The sequence below is a fragment of the Rhincodon typus genome, chromosome 1 (assembly GCF_021869965.1).
Source record: "Rhincodon typus isolate 14 chromosome 1, sRhiTyp1.1, whole genome shotgun sequence".
In the NCBI taxonomy this organism is placed as follows: Eukaryota; Metazoa; Chordata; class Chondrichthyes; order Orectolobiformes; family Rhincodontidae; genus Rhincodon; species Rhincodon typus.
This window is the reverse complement of record NC_063332.1, coordinates 30,106,000-30,126,389: the sequence shown is the minus strand read 5'-3', so window position 1 is coordinate 30,126,389 and position 20,390 is coordinate 30,106,000. Positions and strand designations below refer to the sequence as shown.

The following is a 20,390-nucleotide window of genomic DNA, read 5'->3' as shown; positions in this document are numbered from 1 at the left end:
TAGAAGTCACGTGACACTAGGTTATAGTCCAACAGGTTTATTTGAAATCACAAGCTTTCAGAATGCAGCCCTTTTTTTTAAACCAAGGGGTTGTGCTCCGAAAGCTTGTGATTTCAAATAAACCTGTTGGACTATAAGCTGGTGTCATGTGACTTCTGACTTTGTCCACCCCATTCAACACCAACACCTCCACATCATGTTTCCTCTTCATAACAGAAGTATACAAATGACGCCACAAAAACAGATTTGATACTTGCGTCGATGACCAGGGATAGTGAGGGGACCTACAGTAGCCTTGATTTTGACGTTAGTTCAGAGGTCCATACATTCAGACTAAAAGAAAATACAACATGGCTTATGTTTGCATCCACATTCCAAAGGCACTTAAAATCATTGTTTTTATGGATTAAATGAACTCATATTACAGAGTTCTGTACAAGTTTCCCATTAGCAAGCAGAATGAAAGCTGAGTTGCCACCCTTGATAAGACTAGGAGGGGTATATTGCTAGGTCAAATAATCTGCTGCATAAAGGTTAAAGTGGCTCAGTAACCTCTACAAAAGAATCCGTTTGGACCTCTGTCCATTTGTGCCTTAAGATTTTGGATTGGATCCCCTGTCTTTACAATAATTCCTGCATTTGCTGCCAAGCAACCATCGTTCTGCTGAGCAGAAAATCATCGCCAAATATTCCAATGTATTTCTCTAGCCCACAAGTCCATTAATGTTTGTTTCCTTGGTGTTGCCTTTGATGTAAATGTTGTCTACTCTCTCTCTAATATCCTGCTTTGATGCTTGTGTAGGTACAACATCAGTCAGTTAGAAGAGTGGCTCCGAGGAAAAAATTTACATCAGAGTGGGACCATGAAGACGATGGAGCCTCTAATCCAGGCAGCTCAGCTGCTTCAAGTAAAAAAGAAAACAAGTGATGACGCTGCGGCCATCTGTTCAATGTGTACAGATCTTACCCCACAGCAGGTAAATGACTTTTGGCTGTTTTTGCAGTGGTGACAGAGAAGTTGACCTTTCAGCAAATTCTACTTGAGGTTTTTTCAGTAGTTAGTGATGTCTTAGAGCCATACCTTTATTCCAATTACGTAATGTTGCCGATATCTCCTAACAAGCAAGTCAAAGCATCAGTTGGAGTGAGATGTTAGTCAACAAGTGAGGCAGATTACAAACTGCTAAATACATGCAGATTAATTTTCAAAGTAAGTTCAATCAAAATTAAACTTGTGTCCAGATAACACATAACGCAAAAGCAAAATACTGCAGACGCTATAAATCTGAAATAAAAATGGAAAATGTTGGAAATACTCCGCAGGTCTGGAGCACTGGTGGAGAAACCAAGTTAAGCTTTTAAGTCTGTGATCTTTCAAAATAGCAAGATCACAACATTAACACTGTTTCTCTCTTAAGAGATATTGCCAAACCTGTTGAGAGATTCCAGCATTTTGTTTCAATATCCTCATGCCCCCAAGACAAATCAACCCGCTTGACACGTCCATAGATTCCTTCCATTTGTAACTATTAATTTTTTTTAGAAGAAAAAGTTACCTGAATGCATCACATTCAATTCAATACTTCGAAGTTTTAAAGCTCTAATTGTGATAAATTGTAATTTCTTCTGGCAATCTGCTTTAATTTGCATAATGCTACATGTTTAGACCAATCCGACAGACATGTCACACTGTCAGCCATGCACTTGCAGTTGTGCTAACTTTGGTATTTTTCTCATCAAACCATTTCCCTACTGGGATGTGGAAGGAACCTTGTACAGACAAGTTTATTATGCACAAAATTTTGCTGCTGAACAACATTTGCAATCATTCTCCCCTCTCCTGAGTTCTGCTAGACACTGGAATGCAGATACCCTCTGATATAAGCCTAAACACACAGTCTCAATATGCTATTCAACTATGTCTCATTCATATAAGTGTATTATCTAAAAGGAATGATTGTTTTGCAATGAGAATCAGGAACTCTGCCTGATGGTTTGTCTTGGCCCTTTCTTAAGCTCCAATTGTGGCATCTCTGACCATCGTTAGATAACATAGCAAATGTCCTGTTTCAACACTGAGACCTTTGTCAGGTTTTTCTAAATAATTGGATATTAAATTCTGCATCTATTCTATTTTTTCAACAATAGATTGTCAAGATTTTAAACCTTTACACACCAGTGAATGAATTTGAAGAACGTGTGACAGTAGCCTTCATTAGAAATATTCAGGTAAGTTCCTCATAGCCAATAAAAATGAGTGCTGCTTTGTTTATATGAAGCCAGTCACTTTTATGCCCATTTTGTCCAATGATTCCTAATTTCACATGTTCATTCTCCACATTCTATTACTAAGAAATCTGCAATTTTTTTTACTTATATGCCTATTGATCCTACAGTTCAATAGTTAAAGGAATAAGATCTTAAGAAACAAGAGTAAGCTGTTCGGTCCTTTAAGCCTGATATGCTATTCAATAGGATTGTGACTGATCCAACATTCCTCACATCCACTTGCTTGTGTATTGATTTCCTTGACTGATCAAAATCTATCTATCTATCTATGTATCTTACCCTTAAGGATTCTGCCCCACAGCGCTCTGCAGAAAAGAGTTTCAAACACATTCAACCTTCTGAAAGAACAAATTCCTGCTCATCTCAGCCTTAAATTCATGCCCTCTGCTCCTTGACTCTCCTATGAGGGGAAACCTCATCTCAACATTTACCCTGTCAAGCCCCTTAAGGAATCCTGTATGTTTTAATGAGATTGCCTCTCATTTTCCTAAACACCAGTGAGTAGAATCCCAACCTATCAAGACATTCCCTCCATACCAAGGTTCATCTTCATGAGCCTTCTCTGAACAGCCTCTAATAAAATCGTTTTTCTTTAAATAAGGGGACCAAAACTGCTGACAGTGCTCCATATGTGGTCTCACAGCACCTTGTACTGTTGCAGTAAGACTTCTCTGCTCTCATACTCCAATCCCCCTGAAATAAAGGCTAACATTCCAATAGCCTTCCTGATTATTTGCTGCACCTGTTTGCTAGCTTTGTGTTTCATGCACAATTACCTCCAAGTCCCTTTGTGTTGCAGCTTTCTGCAGTTTTTTTCCAGTTTAAATAATACACCATTCTTTTGATCTCTCTTCCTATATGAACAATTTCAAATTTTCTTGCATTATACTTCATTTGCCAACTCTTTATCCACTTTTTTAATCTAATAATATTCCTCTGCAACCTGCCTTTCCACCTACTTTTGTATCATCTGAAAATTTGGCTACAGTACCTTTTTACTTCCTTTCTCCAAGTCATTAATATAGTGGAAGCGGTTGCAGATCCAGCACTGATTCATGTGGAAACCCACTGGTCACAGGTTTTCACCTTGAAAAAGTACTACTTATCCTCACTCACTTACTCCTGCCCATTAGCTAATTCTCTATCCATGTCAATATACTACCTCTAACACCACAGAATCTTATGTTATGACTTAACTTTTGTGAGATATCCTGTCGAATGCCTTCTGGAAGACCAAATACAACATATCTACTGATTACCCTCTGTCCACTCTGGTCAAGAATTCCTCAAAAAAAAAAATTCTAATAAAGTCAGATGTGATTTCCCTTTGACAAAGCCAGTAATCTGCTTGATTAGATTATGATTTTTCCAAATGTTCTATTACTTCCTTAATAATATGCTTTGGGGCAAATTTCTTTCAGTATTTGCTAATAAGGATATTTAAGTACACAGAGGCCAGTCAAAAAAAATCCAATCCATCTATTTTTCAAAATTCCACCCATCTCCTTTCTCTATGAAGACCAATTGAGGAATTTACAAACTTAACTGTTTTGGCTATTAGAAATTTGAGTCAACCATATGAGTATGGAGTAGAATCACATAAGATTGAACAATTAAGGATGCATTCTTTAAAGACGTTGGAATTTTTCAACAATCCATCAGTTTCATGGGGCTATATTTTTACAGCTCTGTGGCAGGTTGGTAGGCAGTGGTTCCTATAAAATTTGACAAGTGTTAGGCCTGTCATCTACCTACCTGCCCTGCTATAATTTTTACTTTCAGCAGGGGAGGGATTGAGAAGGCCACCTGCCATAGGCCATTTACAGCCTCATCTCACTGCTGCTAGATGTAAACAGCAGCGAGAGGTACCCAAACTGATCATCCAGCCGAGCAGCTTGCACTGTGCATGTTGGTGAGTGACAGCAGGGCAAAGGTGGTGGGGGAACAGCCTACTTAACAGACTTTTTGTCCAGATTGGAACCAATATTTTGCTTCATAGCAAATAAGCAGTCTGCTGAACATTAAATGGGTCCACCTTTGTTTGTCATTTTATATACATGATTTGGATGAGAATTTAGGAGGCATGGTTAGTGAGTTTGTGGATGACACCAAAATTCATGGTATAGTGGACAGTGAAGAAGGTTAGCTAAGATTACAAAGAGATATTGATCAATTGGGTCAATGGCTGAGATGTGACAGATGGAGTTCAATTTGGATTAATGTGAGGTATTGAATTTTGGTAAAACAAACAGGGGCAGGACTTGTACAATTAATAGTAGGGCCCTGTGTAGTGCTGTGGAACAGAGACATAGGAGCTCAGATACATAATTCTTTGAAAGTTGTGTCACATGTAGATGGGGTGGTTAAGAAGACTTGCCTTTGAGTGTAGGAGTTGGGATGTCATGTTAGGATTGTAGAGGATGTTGGTGCGACCTCTTCTGGAACAATGTGTACAGTTCTGGTCACTCTGCTATAGGAAAGATATTATTAAATTGGAAAGGGTTAAGAAGGGATTTACCAGGATGTTACCTGGAATGGAGTTTGAGTTATAAAAATTTTCATTGGAATGTAGGAGGTTGAGGAGTGACCTTCTAGACATTTATAAAATCATGAGGGGCATAGATAAGGTGAATGGCAAGGGTCTTTTCCCTAGGGTGGGAGCATTCAAAACTAGGGGGTGTATTTTTAAAATGACAGAAGAAAGATTTAAAAGGACATATGAGGGACAACTTTTTTTTTACACAGCGATTCATTAGTGGAATAAACCGCCAGAGGAAGTCGTGGATGCAGGTATAATTTCAACATTTAAAAGACGTGGATAAGTACATGAATAGGAAAGGTTTGGAGGATTATGGGTCAAATGTGGGCAGGTGGGACTAGATTGGTTTGGGAACATGGTTGGCGTGGACTAGTTGGACCAAAGGGTCTGCTTCCATGCCGTATGACTCGATAAATAACTTTAGGGCAAGCCGCAAACTGAAGAACGGATCTGCTGGGAGAAGGCAGGAATGCTGATACAATGTAAAATGCAACTCGTGGTTACTTTTAACTGATATCAGCTTTTCAAAAAATGGTTTCAAAGTTCCAAACAGCCACTGAGAAATTTGGTAACTTGGCCAGCAACATTTGTTTATAATATATATATAAATTATAACTTGTGTATTTATTTTTTTTCCTTCATGTAGTCCTGTTTACAAGACCGCAGTGAACCTCCTCAACTTTTAATGGACTTCAAACACATGTTTCCTGTAATCTTTCCATACAACCCTTCTGCACTCAACCTGGATACCATTCACATCCCAGCAAATTTGAACTTAACTTTCCTCAACAGAGTATAGAACAAAGTTGGGTATCTGTGAAAGGAGGAGCGGAGAGAGACTATGTCAGGATCTTGGATAATTGCTGTCTTTCTATCAAAAGTTATTATGGAAAGAAATAATTGCACGAGACCTATTCGAAAAGAAGCAGAATTGATCTGGCACCACGACGTAAAAATATGTCTTCAAGAGGCCACTTGAGAAGCAGTCTGAGGGAACAACTAGCATTTCAAGTGATAGGCCATGGTTTATTTTTATAATTTAAAAGCCAATGACTATTTATTGTGTCAGATGTTTTAAAGGAAAAAAAGGTATTTGTAATCAAAAGAGAGCACTGGGATTCATGTGCTTTCTGCATATTTAACAGCTCAAGTCTGCATTCATTATGCTTCTTTGCAAAGTTCAAGCATGAACTGGAATCTTTCTTTTGTATTCGTAGTCAGAGTGGGAACATTCTATAGGTAAATAATGATGTGTATAGATAAAAGAAAATGACTGGAAAATACAAACAAGGAGGGGCTTTGATTCTGTTCAATGTGTGCAACCAGTTTGAAGCTGGTATCGCCTTTCTGCTAGATGCATAAATAATTCCTCATCTTTGCTGCAAACATAACTGAGGACTTGTTTTAAGATTTGTGTAATTTATTATTTCAATTAATTATAGTGCTTCTGTCCATATTTGTTTGTTTCTTGAACTGAGAGATTTTGAGCTGGTTGCTTAATACTTACATTGTGGACTCGACTCACAAAAGAAGAACAGCTTAGCTTTGGATTGTGTTTGACTTATTGGGGAGTTGGTCAGCTCAGTTGGCTGGTTTGCGATGCAGTGTGATGCCAACAGCATGGGTTCAATTCCAGTACCTGCTGAGGTCACCATGAAGATCCTACCTTCTTGACCTTGCCCTTCACCTGAGGCATGGTGTCTGTCGGATTAAATTCACCACCAGTCATCTCTCTCTCTCGAATGAGAGACAAGCCCCATGGTCCTCTGGGACTTTGGCAACTTTACCTTCCTCTATTTGCCTCATTAAAATATATATTTGGAAATGCTGTGCATAACCCCTTGAAACAATGCCATTTAACCGTATCGAAAATTTTAGTTTATTACAGTGCCCAATTGAAGTCTAAATTGTTTAATCATTAAGATAACAGCACCACATTCCTGGTGTTCCTGCTTCTTGTGGATAACAAATAAACTAGTTTTATACTTATTAGGGAATTGTAATTTGCAGGAACCTGAACTCATTGATAAAGCAAGATGATAATGTGCATTAATTGTAAAATGTGAACACTGATGCATAACAGAACTACTTTCAGAATTAGTCTTTCACTGCTGATACAGCAGAACCTCACTGAACATTTAAACCCAGCAAACGTTTTGATTTAGATTGGATATGCATTGCTTGTTGTTAATGGTCCATTACCTTTGGATTTATATTTTCCTCTCCGTCTCCTTTCACTATGTAGACTCCATGTGCCTGTACACCTCTGCTGGCTGAAATTTGAATTTCAAGGCTTCAAAAGTGAACGTTGGAATTAAATCTCACACTGAATTGATGTGTAGTTATTATCAATCACAAATTTCTGTTTAGCAGTCACATTAACAACTCATATCAAGACTATTGATTATTCTTACCCACAAATACAGTTGCAAAATTAGCATGTCAGTCTGTAGTACGAATGTCATTAATTTTCCTGAGTTGGAACCAAATGAAATTACTTTCTCTCTTTAACCGCTGATCCACATTGTATGAGTCCAAGTGCTCTGTTTCAATACAAATTTCAGTGTTTCCACTGACTACAAAAGTACAAACAAGACATCAGATCCTCAAATGCATCATCTCCTCTTCCCTGTTGTTCTTAGCTGGTTTTCTTAGCTTCATCCCAGAGAAAGGAAATGGAAAAGTTTTAAACCACTCCATTGGTGAGCACTATTTAAAACAACTATGGTTAGGAAAGACAATGTACATTAATATAATAGAATGTTACATTATCTTGGATAGATTAGTGTAATTGTTCTTTAATAAATTTTTAATTCAGATGGTCATATATGGCTGAAGATAGTCAGTCATTTTTGATTTAGATTCATGGAATCTAAATTGGACTGGGCATATAACCTACATAGCTACAACAAATTCTTGATTAAAATGCATGAAAAACTGTTGCAGTTTCAACATTATGCTCTGATATGGTCAAAAGAGAAGAATTAAGTACAAAAGTAGTAATTAAAGACACTTCTGCCCAAGGACAGTAATTATACTGTTCAAAATCTGACTGCTGTGCTGTGCCGTGCCGTGCCAGCAACATGACTCATTTATCACAATGGGATTATTGGAGTGAATGAATTGGAGTTCTCATGATGACTGGTTGCGTAATTGTACCATCTGCTATGCTGATAGAGATTGTGTTCAATCTCTGATTTACTCAGACAATCTCAACCAAAGACTACTTCAGCCAGAGAGTGGTGAATCTATGGAATTCACTGCCACAGAAGGCTGTGGAGGCCAGGTCATTGAGTACATTTAAGACTGAGATAGATAGGTTCTTGATTATCAAGGGGATCAAGCGTTACGGGGAGAAAGCAGGAGAATGAGGTTGAGGAACTTATCAGCCATGATTGAATGGCGGAGCAGACTCAATGGGCTGAATGGTCTAATTTCTGCTCCAGTGTCTTATGGTCTTATGGTCAAAGGCAGTGGAGGTACTAGGAAGAGTTAAAACTCAGCTTGGTTTTGCCTTGGTAATAGTCAGTGATCCTAGTCAAAATTGTGTGCAAGGGATGTCCCTCAGCTTTGTTCTTTCACGATCTGGGCTGACACATGGTGAAAGGCCACACAGCAAAAGCACTGCAAGGCTGTTTGCACTTATCCCTTCTGAGAACCATTTAGTAAGTTATGATCTGAACTGTGCTACCAAAAAAGGTGGTGGGAAAGGTTCAACAGCAACTCGAGGAATTGGAAATATACTTGAAAAGAAAAAAAGTACAGCTAAGTGTTAGAGGAAGAAAGTAGGATTAATTGGGTCAGTTGTTTCTCAAAAACCAGCAAAGATAGGCTGAAGGGCCTACTTGCTGGAAGATATAAGATTTATATAAATTTTTTTTGGACAAGGAAAGACGGAGCAGCTCAGCAGTTCCATTCCTTTTCATATACTTCATTTTCATTTACCCATCTCACCTTAAATCTAAATCCTTCTATTTCCAGGTAAGTTACACTACCAGTTGAAGCATGATCCAAATACATAAAGTATTGAAGCCTTGCATATTTAATTGCGATCATAAAATATGATGGTTATAAATACACAGGCACCCCCCCCCCCCCCCCACAAAAAAAAGGTCAGGCTGCTCATGATGATGTATCACTGGGTATTAAAGAGCACAAGGAGCTTTCAGTGAACTTCCACAGGATGATCCAGAATGGAGACAGAGCACTTTCATTGTAAACTCTTCCCTCCAAGTTCAACCACTGAGTTGTATAATGTGACTCAGTTTATTTCTGAATGATTTTGAAGTTGTTTGAATGTTGGGTATAATGAGACACTTATGACCAGGACATTCTATTGAATTAACATTTGGCGATACAATGATAAACTGAAATTGTGAGCTAATCATTGCAAGTTTATTTAATTTTAATCTGGATGTATTTGTTTCCTTATCAACTTGAAGTTGGAATTATTCTTTAAAAGGATCTAAACAAATACAATGGGCAGAAATATACATCCCTATATAGACACACGATGGTCTCACTATCAACACCCTTGCTCTCTTTCTACTGACCTCACCCTGGGCCTTATCTTTGCTACCTACCCCAAAATCTCTACACTTACCTAGTGATGGATTCTTGGACTTAAACGCTGGAGAGTGTTTGCAGTTCCATTCCTCTCTACTGCAGGTTTTGTTGCTGCTAAGACTCCACCTGAGTGAGGGGTGGAAGTCCAATCTCTGACCAATTAACATTCCTTGGAGCAGTGTTGGCATCACCAACTCTGCAAATGGTGGGAAGGGAAACCTCACCATCCTAAAAATCCTGGCCAATAAACCACAGGATCCATCTAGCTCGATGCTACATAATGAGCATGACAAAATGAATTAACTTTCTTAAACTTATTATGTGTTCCCATGCACTTGGAATGTTTTAACAGTGGTGGATCAGATTTTTGCAACTTTAGGCTGCTGACCCTTCCCAGAAGATATTCTTATAAAGGTTCAATGTCTTTATGAAAATGTAACACTTTTTTGTACTTGAAGAGGAAGAACCAAGTGGCATCATAGTTATAATGACCCATTTAATCAGTATTTATATCATTACATACTAGCTGCAACTAGCCAAGGATAGACATTCATAAAGAGAGAGTCTCAAATTCATTAGGAGCAAAACATATTTTCAAAGTTGTTGTGTAATTCACAATGTGCACAAAGTTTGGTACAAGTAATTAAGTCTGATGCCATTCTAGACCTGAGGTTTAGGCTTTAAACTCTAGGGTTCTTGGATTTTCTGATGTAGAGGAATTTCAGATTTAAGCAAATATTTTACGATTGCCCCTATTTATCTGAATGGAAAATTGAGAATTTATGTATTGCATGAATAGATTTAAAATAATTTGCAATAAGTGAAACTGTAAACAACCACAAGGCATTCATGTTTTTAGCCTTGAATAAATGAAGCTGATAGAGGACTTGATATAACTGTACAGTAATTTATCAAAGTTGTTTTACATTGATCAGTATACTTGAACACTGATCAATCTGAGTTTAGTCTGGGTGGTTGGATGATTAGGATGTTTATATAATGAGGATTGAAAAGAGGAAGAATCACTTCTCCCTTCCTTGATGACTCAAAATCAATAGGAAAAAATGTATCCATGGGAATGTTTATTGGGGTGAATTTTATAGGCCTTCATGATATTTTTGACCTTTTTTTGCACAATGTTGATTTTTGAAAAAAAATTTGTTAATCATCCCTCCCTTCCAAGATTTCTATCTCCAGTATTGGTAACATTTGGTACAGTTGGCTGATTATTGGTCAATAATGTACTGCTGTTAAGTGAAATATTAAATGCTTATTATGATTAAGACTGTAACAAACTAATTATGTGCAAGCAATAAATAGTAAAATGTAAAAACGATCAATGATGAATATTCTGATCAAAGTAATTTTTACATTTTGAAAAACTGTAAACTACATGCTTTATTATAACAATTACTTTTAAATAGAGAAACAGTAATGTCAAATAAAGAATTTTGAACGTTTAAAAAAAATCTAATTTTTTATTTATCTCGACTTCCAATCTTGGATACTTTTCCAGATACACGTTCCTTTTAAAAATAGTATGGAAGAAAATTACTAGCACAGTTCTACAAATGAGGAATTAATGAATAGAGTAGAGAAGATGGTATTGTTCTGCCTAGAGTAGCCAAAGATAAAGAGATTTGAGGTTTTTGAATCAATAAAAGTTTTAAATAAATTGTTTCCAGTGGATGATTGGTTGATAATCAAAGGATGCAAATTTAAGGTGATTAGAAAAGGATTTTTTTTTTAATCCAACGAGTGGTTGGGATTTAGAATGCCTTATAGTTGGAGATAGAAATTGTGTACTATGGAGGAAGAGAATGGGACTAATTTCATTTCCCATGAAAACCTCAAGCCAATAGACACCACTTGTGCTGCACCATTCTATAATTCTGTAATCAGTCTAGATTAAAATAACGTAAATTGGGAAATATATTTTGCTTGTTTAAAATTTAAAAGTGGTTGAACTGCAATCAAATGGTGATTTCTTTAGACGTTTTGTCAGTACTTGTTTCACTAAGTTGGAAATCCAGCCACCATGATGCTTAATATAGGTTTAGAGTAACTATTAAATTGAAGAAATATTCCTGATTTTAGGCTCATTGGGGATTGTTAATTTGACTTTGGATGATTTGTCAACGAGAAGCAGACTACACTACTTTTGCCAAATTAGCAGATGCATACAGTCCTTGGTGAAAGACAACGATTTCACTGCTGAGCACAAAGCCATTTGACAACAACCTTGGCAGGTTAAATATTAACACTTCCTGTAAGTCAAAGGATAAACTGCAAGAGTCTACAAATAGAGATACAGGACAGGAGATTGGGTTCCCAAGGGAGAGTCGACACCCTTCTATCCCTGATATACAAAGTGCACGTAACATTATATTCTTAACCTTCATTTCTTAAGAGATTGATGATTACAGCCACAGTTTTAGATGAACACACTTCAGTGTCAATGTAAGAATTCACAAAACTACAATATGTGACTCACAGGATATGTTGTCCTATCAATAGTAATGTCATGATACTCTGACAGCAAGTCGCCTCCTCTACCATTGCATGAAGATTGCCACCCACTCACACCTTGCACAAGTTTTCACTGACTGATCATCTCCCAAGCATGTATTATCATGACACAGATACAATTGTTGCAGTGTTTGAACAGATGATACCATATTGCAAGAATTTCTTAGTAAACAACTGGCAACCCATTTGTAATCCAGAACTCCAAGTACAGATCCACAAATAGAAAGGCTAATGGTGTTCTAAATTTATTCAGCTTTGTGGTCATAATCAACAAGACAGCAGCAACAGCAACACAGCAATCTATAGCGAAATCTTTTGTTTTACATCTAGCCATCTTGATTTACCATTTTTAACAAAAATCGGCATCTCTGATGCAGTACTTCCTCAGTTATATGGAAGTATTGCCCTTGATCATAAATGGAACTTGAAATTATAACTTTCTAACTGAGATGAAAATGCCAAAAAAAATGAATAAAGTTAGCAATAAATCATGAAACATACAAATTAATGGACTTAATTGGTTTTATATGTTAATTTCACATTACTACTTGTGATTTCTTCCTGTCAAAGACTTTGCAAATACCACGATGTATGATTTGCAGCAGAACAGGTCAGATTTTCATAGGATATTTGCACGAAAGCAGCAAGCTTAACTGCAAAGATTGAATGGGACCAGAGCAAGAATGCATTGAGATAACACAGTGTAGAGCTCAACCCGAAACGTCAGCTTTCCTGCTCCTCTGATGCTGCTTGGCCTGCTGTGTTCATCCAGTTATTCACCGTGTTAGAGTTAGCAGGAACTGCAGATGCTGGAGAATCTGAGATAACGAGGTGTAGAGCTGGATGAAATTTCTGAAGAAGGGTCTAGGCCCGAAACGTCAGCCTTCCTGCTCCTCTGATGCTGCTTGGCCTGCTGTGTTCATCCAGCTCTACGCCTTGTTATCTACACCGTGTTATCTCAGATTCTCCAGCATCGGCAGTTCGTACTATCTCTGTAACAAGAATGCATTCTTCCAGCTTTGGTTCCAACACTGAAAGAAAAACTGTATGTTGATAAAGAGTATGTTGATAAATGTGGACAAAGATAATCAAGTCTGAATTGAAAAATGAAGTTTCTATGGGACCCAAGAACGTGAAATGTATAATGGGGAGGCCTAGTGGTATTATTGCTAGACTATTAATCCAGAAACTAAGCTAATGTTCTGGGAACCTGAGTTCAAATCCTGTCACAGCAGATGGTGGAATTTGAATTCAATAAAAAATATCTGGAATTAAGGATATACAGATGATTGTGAAACCATTGTCAATTGTTTGAAAACCCATTTGTCTCAATAATGTCCTTCAGGGAAGGAAATCCGTGATCAATACCTAGTCTGGCCTACATGTGACTCCAAATCCAGAACAATGTGGTTGTCTCAGAACTGGCCTACAAAGTCTTAGAAACCAGGCGGACCACATGGCATCGACCTAGGCAACGGAAAAGTAACTGACAGAAACTGCCCAGTCGACCCTATAAAGTCCTCATTACTAACGCGGGGGCTAGTGCCAAAATTGGGAGAGTTGTCTCACAGACTCATTAAGCGACAGCCTTTTATTCTTTTGTTTTATTCACTTGTGAGACATAGGTGTCACTGACCAGCTAGTACTTATTGCCTATTCCTAGTTGCTGTTGGGAAGGTGGCAGTGAGCTACTTCTTGAACCGCTGCAGTCCACATGCTGTAGGTTGACACACAAAGTCATTAGACAATGAATTCCAGGATTTTGACGAAGTGACAATAAAGGAACAGAAATCTATTTCCAAGTCAGGATGGTGAGTGGTTTAGAGGGAACTTGCAGGAGGTGATATTCCCATATATCTGCTGTCCTTGTCCTTCTAGATGGAAGTGGTCATAGTTCTGAAAGGGGTCTCTAAGGAATTTTGGTGAATTTCTGTGGTGCATCTATTGCTGCTATTGAGTGTTGGTAGTGGAGGGGGTGAATGCTTGCGAATGTGATGCCAATCAAGTGGGTTGCTTTGACCTGGAAGGTGTCAAGCTTCTTGAATGTTGTCGAAGCTGCCCCCACCCAGGCAAGTGACTCCAACCAGTGGAGAGTCTGATTCCTGATACCCATTGATTCCACTTTTGCTAGGGCTCCTTGATGTCAAGGGCTGTCTCTCCTACATCATCTCTACAATTTAGCTCTTTTGTCCATGTTTGAACCAAGGCTGTAATGAGGTCAGGAGCTGTGTCCCTGGCGAAACCCACGCAGGGCATCACTGAGCAGGTTATTGCTGAGCAGGTGCTGCTTGATAGCACTATTAATGATCCCTTCCGTCACTTTACTGATGATCGAGAATAGACTGATGGGGTGGTGATTGGCCTGCTTTTATTTCTCCTGTTTTTTGTGTACAGGACATGCCTGGGTAATTTTCCACATTGTCAGGTGGATTCCGGCATTGTGACTATTACTGGAACAGCTTGGCTTGAGGAGCGACAGGTTCTAGAGCAGAAGTCTTCAGTTCTTTTTCAGGAACATTGTCAGGCGCATTGCCTTTACAGTACCCATTGCCTCCAACCATTTCTTGATGTTATGTGGAATTAATTAAATTGACTTAAGACTGTTTTATGTAATGCTGGGGAACCAATGGAAGAGACAGAGATGGATCATCTCCCAGCACTTCTGGCTGAAGATTGCTACGTGTTCTTCAGCCTTATCTTTTGCATTTATGTGTTGTGCTCTTCCGTTATTGAAGGTGGGGATATTTGTGGAGCCTCCTTCAGTGAGTTGTTAATTGTCAGTAATCATGGGACTTGACTTCAAACTATTGGTGATGGGTCTATTGTAGGAATGCTGGGAAGGGAGAGTGCTTCTAGACCTTGGGCAGTGATGGAAAAAAACCCTTACTTTCTCTGTGCAGTAACCCCCCCACCCCCAGCTCCCTATAGATGTCAGGAGAAATATAAAATGGTGATAAATATAGGTGTGCAATCTCACAAAAACATTCAAATGACCAACCCATCATCTGGGAGTAGGTTTGTTGCCCAACTTTTCTCCTGCCTCAATTAAATGGGAAATAGACAGATTCAACACAGGTTGGATTCATGTTTGCAATTTTTAAAATAGTTACATCCCACCTGACCCAAAACCACCCATTTCTGGGGAAAGAGGGAGATTCTTTCCCTTGGGCAGAATCTTATAGGGGCCTGAACAAAGTTCAGGTGTGAAATGTGCAAAATCTCATGAGAAGTCCAGCAAGAACTATTTTGGGAACAACTTGCTGCACCTTTTAACAAGATGAGATTCTTGCTAGGCAGCAGTGAGTTACCTATTAAGGGGATATTGATCTTTAAAACTTTATTAACTCTAGATCTTGCCTCATTTATAGAGCAAGAACAAAGAAAAATTACAGTACAGGAACAGGTCCTTTGGCCCTCCAAGCCTGCACGAACACGCTGCCCATCACAACTGAAACCCCCTACCCTTCCGGGGACCGTATCCCTCTATTCCCATCCTGTTCGTATGTAGCTTTTTATTGTACTGCCTGTCTCAAGCAAACTGGATGCTGAGAATTCTCAACATAGAAATCAGAATGGATACCTGGTAACTTCATCTCACCATATTCTCCAAAGGACCTCCACATTGGATACCAGGCCCCGACATCTATGGGCATTAGCATGTGACATGCCAGACTCCAAGAATTCTCATGACAAATCTCTACACCACTCGCAGTTTGCTTCTGTACTTCATGCTACAGCTCAAGGTGCAATATCAACTATTATTGTAATGCTGTAGTGTACACAGTTCATAGGTAGTTTACTTGTTGTCTTACTGTTCACTCAATTTCAGCTTACTAAGATGTTCACAACACTTTTGCTTTGCTTTGTCTTCTTGCACCATGCTTCTTAGCCAGACTTACCAGGCTCTCAGTCCTGCAGTATTGATGGGGCACTTAACAATGACAGATACAAAGCTAATAACTTTGTCATGTTGTCAGCAGTCCTCAGGTAGGAAATGGGAGATAGCCTTCAGTCAGAGGGTCCTGGCACTGTAAATTAAGGGCAGCCTCTGTCACCAATTCAGAATCTTGGACATGGTCAGTCAGCCGCATGGGATAGTTGTCTTAGCAGAGCTGAGGAGCCAAATGTCAGGTAGCACACCGGTCATCTTGACTCTTTGAGTAGAAGGAATATGGGGTGAGTGATGCTGGGTGTTGGGTTGGGTACTGACGAGTAAGGGAAGATATTACAGACAATAGTGACGTAGTAGAACGCAAGCTTTGGTGGGAGACGGATGTATTAACAGAAACAGATTGCATGTGAGGCATCAGAAGAAAGATGATGGAATTTACAATGGTGGAGTGTAGAAGATCACTGATCTTTCAGTCTTGCACCCTGGTAAGATGTGGTAAGAAAACTCACTAAGCCTAGCAGACAGAAACCCTCCATGAAATGTAACAAAATTGAAACAGCCAAAAAAAAGTAAGATTCAGCCCATTGTTTTTACAATATCAAAAAAGAAGCAAATAATTTATTAGGGTAGAATCATGTCTTTTCAGGTCTTGGCACACCTTTTCAATTAATAATTTCAAGACTCTTAAAGGGATTTGTTTTCATTAGCACAGAAAATACAACAAAATGGCTCTTTAACTGCATTTGGGGACATGTGCTATATATAGCTGGTCACATATTATTCAATTTAATTTCTAAAACGCTCAACTATACGGAGACAGATGATAGTATGCAGTTAGCCTGGTCAAAGTTCGCAAGTTAAAAACGGTCAATATATCCAGGAGACTAACCCTTTAAAATGAGTGATAATCCATAGCATACCCATGTGAAAATTCAAGGAGAGAAGATTGAATGCTAGTTTACAAAAGAAAGCTGCTATGATAGGAAGAAGAAATAAACTACGGTAGTAAACCTGTTATTTATGGAACACTTTAATTATACAGTAGGTGAAGCAAATTGAACTGCCAAGTTGCTTTCAGGAAAATTAAAGTTAATTGCATGCTTCAAGCTTTACAAAAGAAGCCATCTCTGCTGAAGATGCAAATGATGCAGAAGGATATTAGAAAACGTCCCGTACATACAATCACCCATAAATAAATAATTACAGCAGGATTCTGGTTTATGTAATGGCTTATAAACAAGTCACATGGACCAGCATCGACTCACAATTACCCTCGCCTTGGAGGTGGAAGAAAATATAGTCGGTTGAATTTTCCCACATTTTGGCGAAGGGTCATTTTCATCAATTTTCACGGAGGTTTTCCCTCCATGACACGGAGAGTGTTTTCTGGTGTGATTGCCACAAACTCACCCTACTAACTTCCTACACCCTTATTCATGCCCATCTTGTCTGATGCTGGCCTGATTTTCCCAGTCACCATAGCTGGAGGTACTCGCCACTGCCTGGATAACGTGGGATATATCAGCAGCCTGGTGGCAGTAGCATATTTGAAAGTAATCTGCAGCTGTCCTATATAGATGCAGTCATTCGCAGCAGGCATGGTGGAAAGGGAGAAATTGGTGCCAATTTGCAGACAGTGCTGAAGGTCTGGATAGATTGGGTTATAGAGGAGAGACAGCAGGCGGTTTGGCAGGGGCACTGGGTAAGCTGCAGTAAGGCAGTTGGGATCCTGGTGCTTCAGGCTGCCTGCCTTGATGGAGAGATCATGGGATTGCAAGATCCAGTATGCTCAGTGTCTGTTGGAAATGCTCACAGGCTTGCAGTCCATTCCTGTAGCCATTGATGCTCAGCAAGGAGACATGGTAGTACTAGTAGGTGCCCAACCAGAAAAAGAACACATTTGGCTCCCTATGTCTCCTCTTAGGGAACTCCAGAGGTGGATGCCTCCACCTCCATTCTGCCTGACAGCCTTAGCCTTCTGGGATGTCTAACTGAGGAGCATGTACCTGTCACTGGGGAGGACATACCTTCCAGACAAAAACACCGTTAGGATCACCCCATCAAACTTCCAAACCAATGGTTCCACTGTAGGATAGGCTCTCTCCTGCCCTGTTACGGAGCCCGATACTGCACTGTGACATAGAGAGAGAGAAAAAGAATGAAGATCTTCTGAGGGCATTTGTAAATACATGCTGAGTCTCTGCCTAGCCACAAACATACCATTGAAGGTACAGAGCCACCCATCCTTAGCACTGCACAATATTTCATGGTTGAAGGTGTGAAGTGAGCAGCTCCTGCACCATGCACAGGCAATGGGTAAATAGCAGGTTATTGCTAGGCTCCATCTTTCCAAACATTGCTACTGCATCACAGGCATTAGTAGGATTCATTCATCATTTGTATAATATGGTCAGAGTGGCTTGAAAAGGATTTAGGCTGCATACATCGAGTAATGCCGGAGGTTAACAAAGCATGTAATTCTCACAGATGTGTTTCAGCTTCAGTGTTCAGGAATCTGTGAAGGGCCTCACATCACTAGAACCTGAAGGCCACCTCCCTCAAGAAATGAAGCACTTACCCCAGTCAGTCTGGGTGTACTTGTAGCCATTTTTATCTCCATTGTGTATTCCATTGTCATGTATAGCACAACGGAAGGCAACAGCAGTCACTCCTTGAACAGAGTCTGAGTCTCTCTGTCATGGTGAATCCCCCGTCAAGGCCCAGAAATAATCTGATTAGCGTGTTCTTAATCCTGATCAGCAGTGAAAAAAAACATAGAACAGAGCGTCCTCGGAGAACATTTGACCCAGATTGGATATGGCTGCAATGGCCCTCTTGTCTGAACAACCCAATGACACATAGCCCTGAAAGACCATTTGCAAGTGTCCCAGAGGTAATTGTGGGAACAATGTCACTAAAAGCATTTTACAAGTCAGAGGGAGGGTACCTCATTTGCAGGAGGTTGGTGGTTATTAGTGGGACTTGAGAGTTTTTTTTTGGTGTGAGCCTGCCTTGCCACTGTCCATGATGGGCAGGTAGGGCATGCATGGAGCCATCCTAGGAATTTACCACTGCTCCTTTCAACCCATGAGTGAGAAGGCAAACAAACATTTGAAAACAAAAGAATGATTTTATTTTGGATTCAGACTGCTTGTCAGACGAGGACGGACATTATGCTGAACAGGAGCACATTGATGTAATATTTGAGAAGTGCCATTGCAATAAAACAGTCTGCATGCAAATAGCAATCCTTTTAAAGGTATGCATATGAATGGATACAAGTGAATCTTAATGGAACACACTAAAGTAAGCTGATGATTCACTACAAACATTGACCAGGATCCCAGATGGCAACCACATGTGCTTTTAGATATGATAGTAGACTGCATACTACTTTTGATATTTTTTTCTGTTGTCCTTTACACTCTTGACTTCTGAACTCCCTAATACTAAGTACTTTTGGTTACTGTAAAGGTTTTGTTACTTACCTTCACCAACTGCTTCCCTACAATGACACTCTTGATTAGTCAAGGAACAGCAACAAAAAAATCTGGTAGCATTCTCAGAGATACTCCCATTGTCCCTCCAAAATATAGAAACATGATCATTGAAGCACTGGGGAAATAGTTTAAACGGGCTACTTCTCCTAGGACCCACCCAAGTTACATTAGGAAATTCGGAAAACATTCTGCATCCCAAACTGCTTGAATTTTGTTGTTATTCCAGGATTCAGGAGCTGTTGAAAATATACAAACTGTTGAACTCCTAGATACGAAAAATCCTCAGGGTGTCAAAGTAATGTTTCTTTTATAATTTTCCAGTCTCTTCAGTCATCATAGATTTTTGCTCTTCTTGCCTCAGTACATTCACACTGAGCAACCACCCTTTGCTCCCACATCTTTCTCCCAAGGTTCTTAGACATCAGTTTCCTGTAGTCCTAAGCTAATTCTCAAATGTTTTCAGTGCAAGAGCCAATCCACTACTCCCAAACATTAACATTGGTCTCCACTACTCTCAGATCCTTAACACAGTTTGCAAACTCAGAAATCCTCTTTACAATTATTCCTACCCCCTTACCATTACTCCAACTCTTAACCATTACAATTTTAATACTCCAATCTTTGCAGCTATGCCCCACTCCATAAGTTACATATGACAGTTTCACAACTGCAAAGTAGGAATAAAGGAACAGGCCATTCAGCTCCTCAAGTCTGTTCTGCCATTCAACAACATCATGGCTGATCTGTGGCCTAATTCCTTTTGCCTGCCTTGGGCCCCTATCCCTCGTTACCTTTGCTTTACAAAAAAAATGTCTCTCAGATTTAAAATTTAACAAGTGAACTTTGAGTAAGAGAGTTCCAGACCTCCAGTTTGCATTGTTCTTTGCATTTAGAAATGCTTTCTAACATCTCTCCTGAATGGCCTGACTAATTCTTAGAATGCACTGAATTAATATTATTTTGATAGCCACTATTACTTAGTCTATTAAAGAATATCACTACTTAGACTATAATGAAAATTACTGACTGCAAATAGACCAACCTGTCATCTAGGCTGTTCCAACATAGAGACAAC

The 20,390-nt window shown here is 39.2% G+C and overlaps 1 protein-coding gene and 1 long non-coding RNA gene across 3 annotated transcripts in view; one reads left to right on the top strand and one right to left on the bottom strand.

Moving 5' to 3' along the window:
- Nucleotides 1-6,284, top strand: part of myo5b (myosin VB) — a 239,750-nt gene extending 233,466 nt beyond the window's left edge. For both annotated transcript variants that reach the window (XM_048599568.1, XM_048599561.1), the window contains 3 exons: nucleotides 803-977; nucleotides 2,149-2,229; nucleotides 5,475-6,284. In XM_048599568.1, coding sequence (XP_048455525.1) covers nucleotides 803-977; nucleotides 2,149-2,229; nucleotides 5,475-5,627 — 409 coding nt within the window. In that variant the 3' untranslated portion in view covers nucleotides 5,628-6,284. The remainder of the gene's footprint in view (nucleotides 1-802; nucleotides 978-2,148; nucleotides 2,230-5,474) is intronic.
- Nucleotides 6,285-12,155: 5,871 nt separating this feature from the next.
- Nucleotides 12,156-20,390, bottom strand: part of LOC125483588 — a 23,340-nt gene continuing 15,105 nt past the window's right edge. Inside the window, exons 2-3 of the long non-coding RNA XR_007262542.1 lie at nucleotides 17,843-17,947; nucleotides 12,156-12,954 (exon numbers count right to left, since the gene is read on the bottom strand). This is a non-coding gene — a long non-coding RNA (uncharacterized LOC125483588). The remainder of the gene's footprint in view (nucleotides 12,955-17,842; nucleotides 17,948-20,390) is intronic.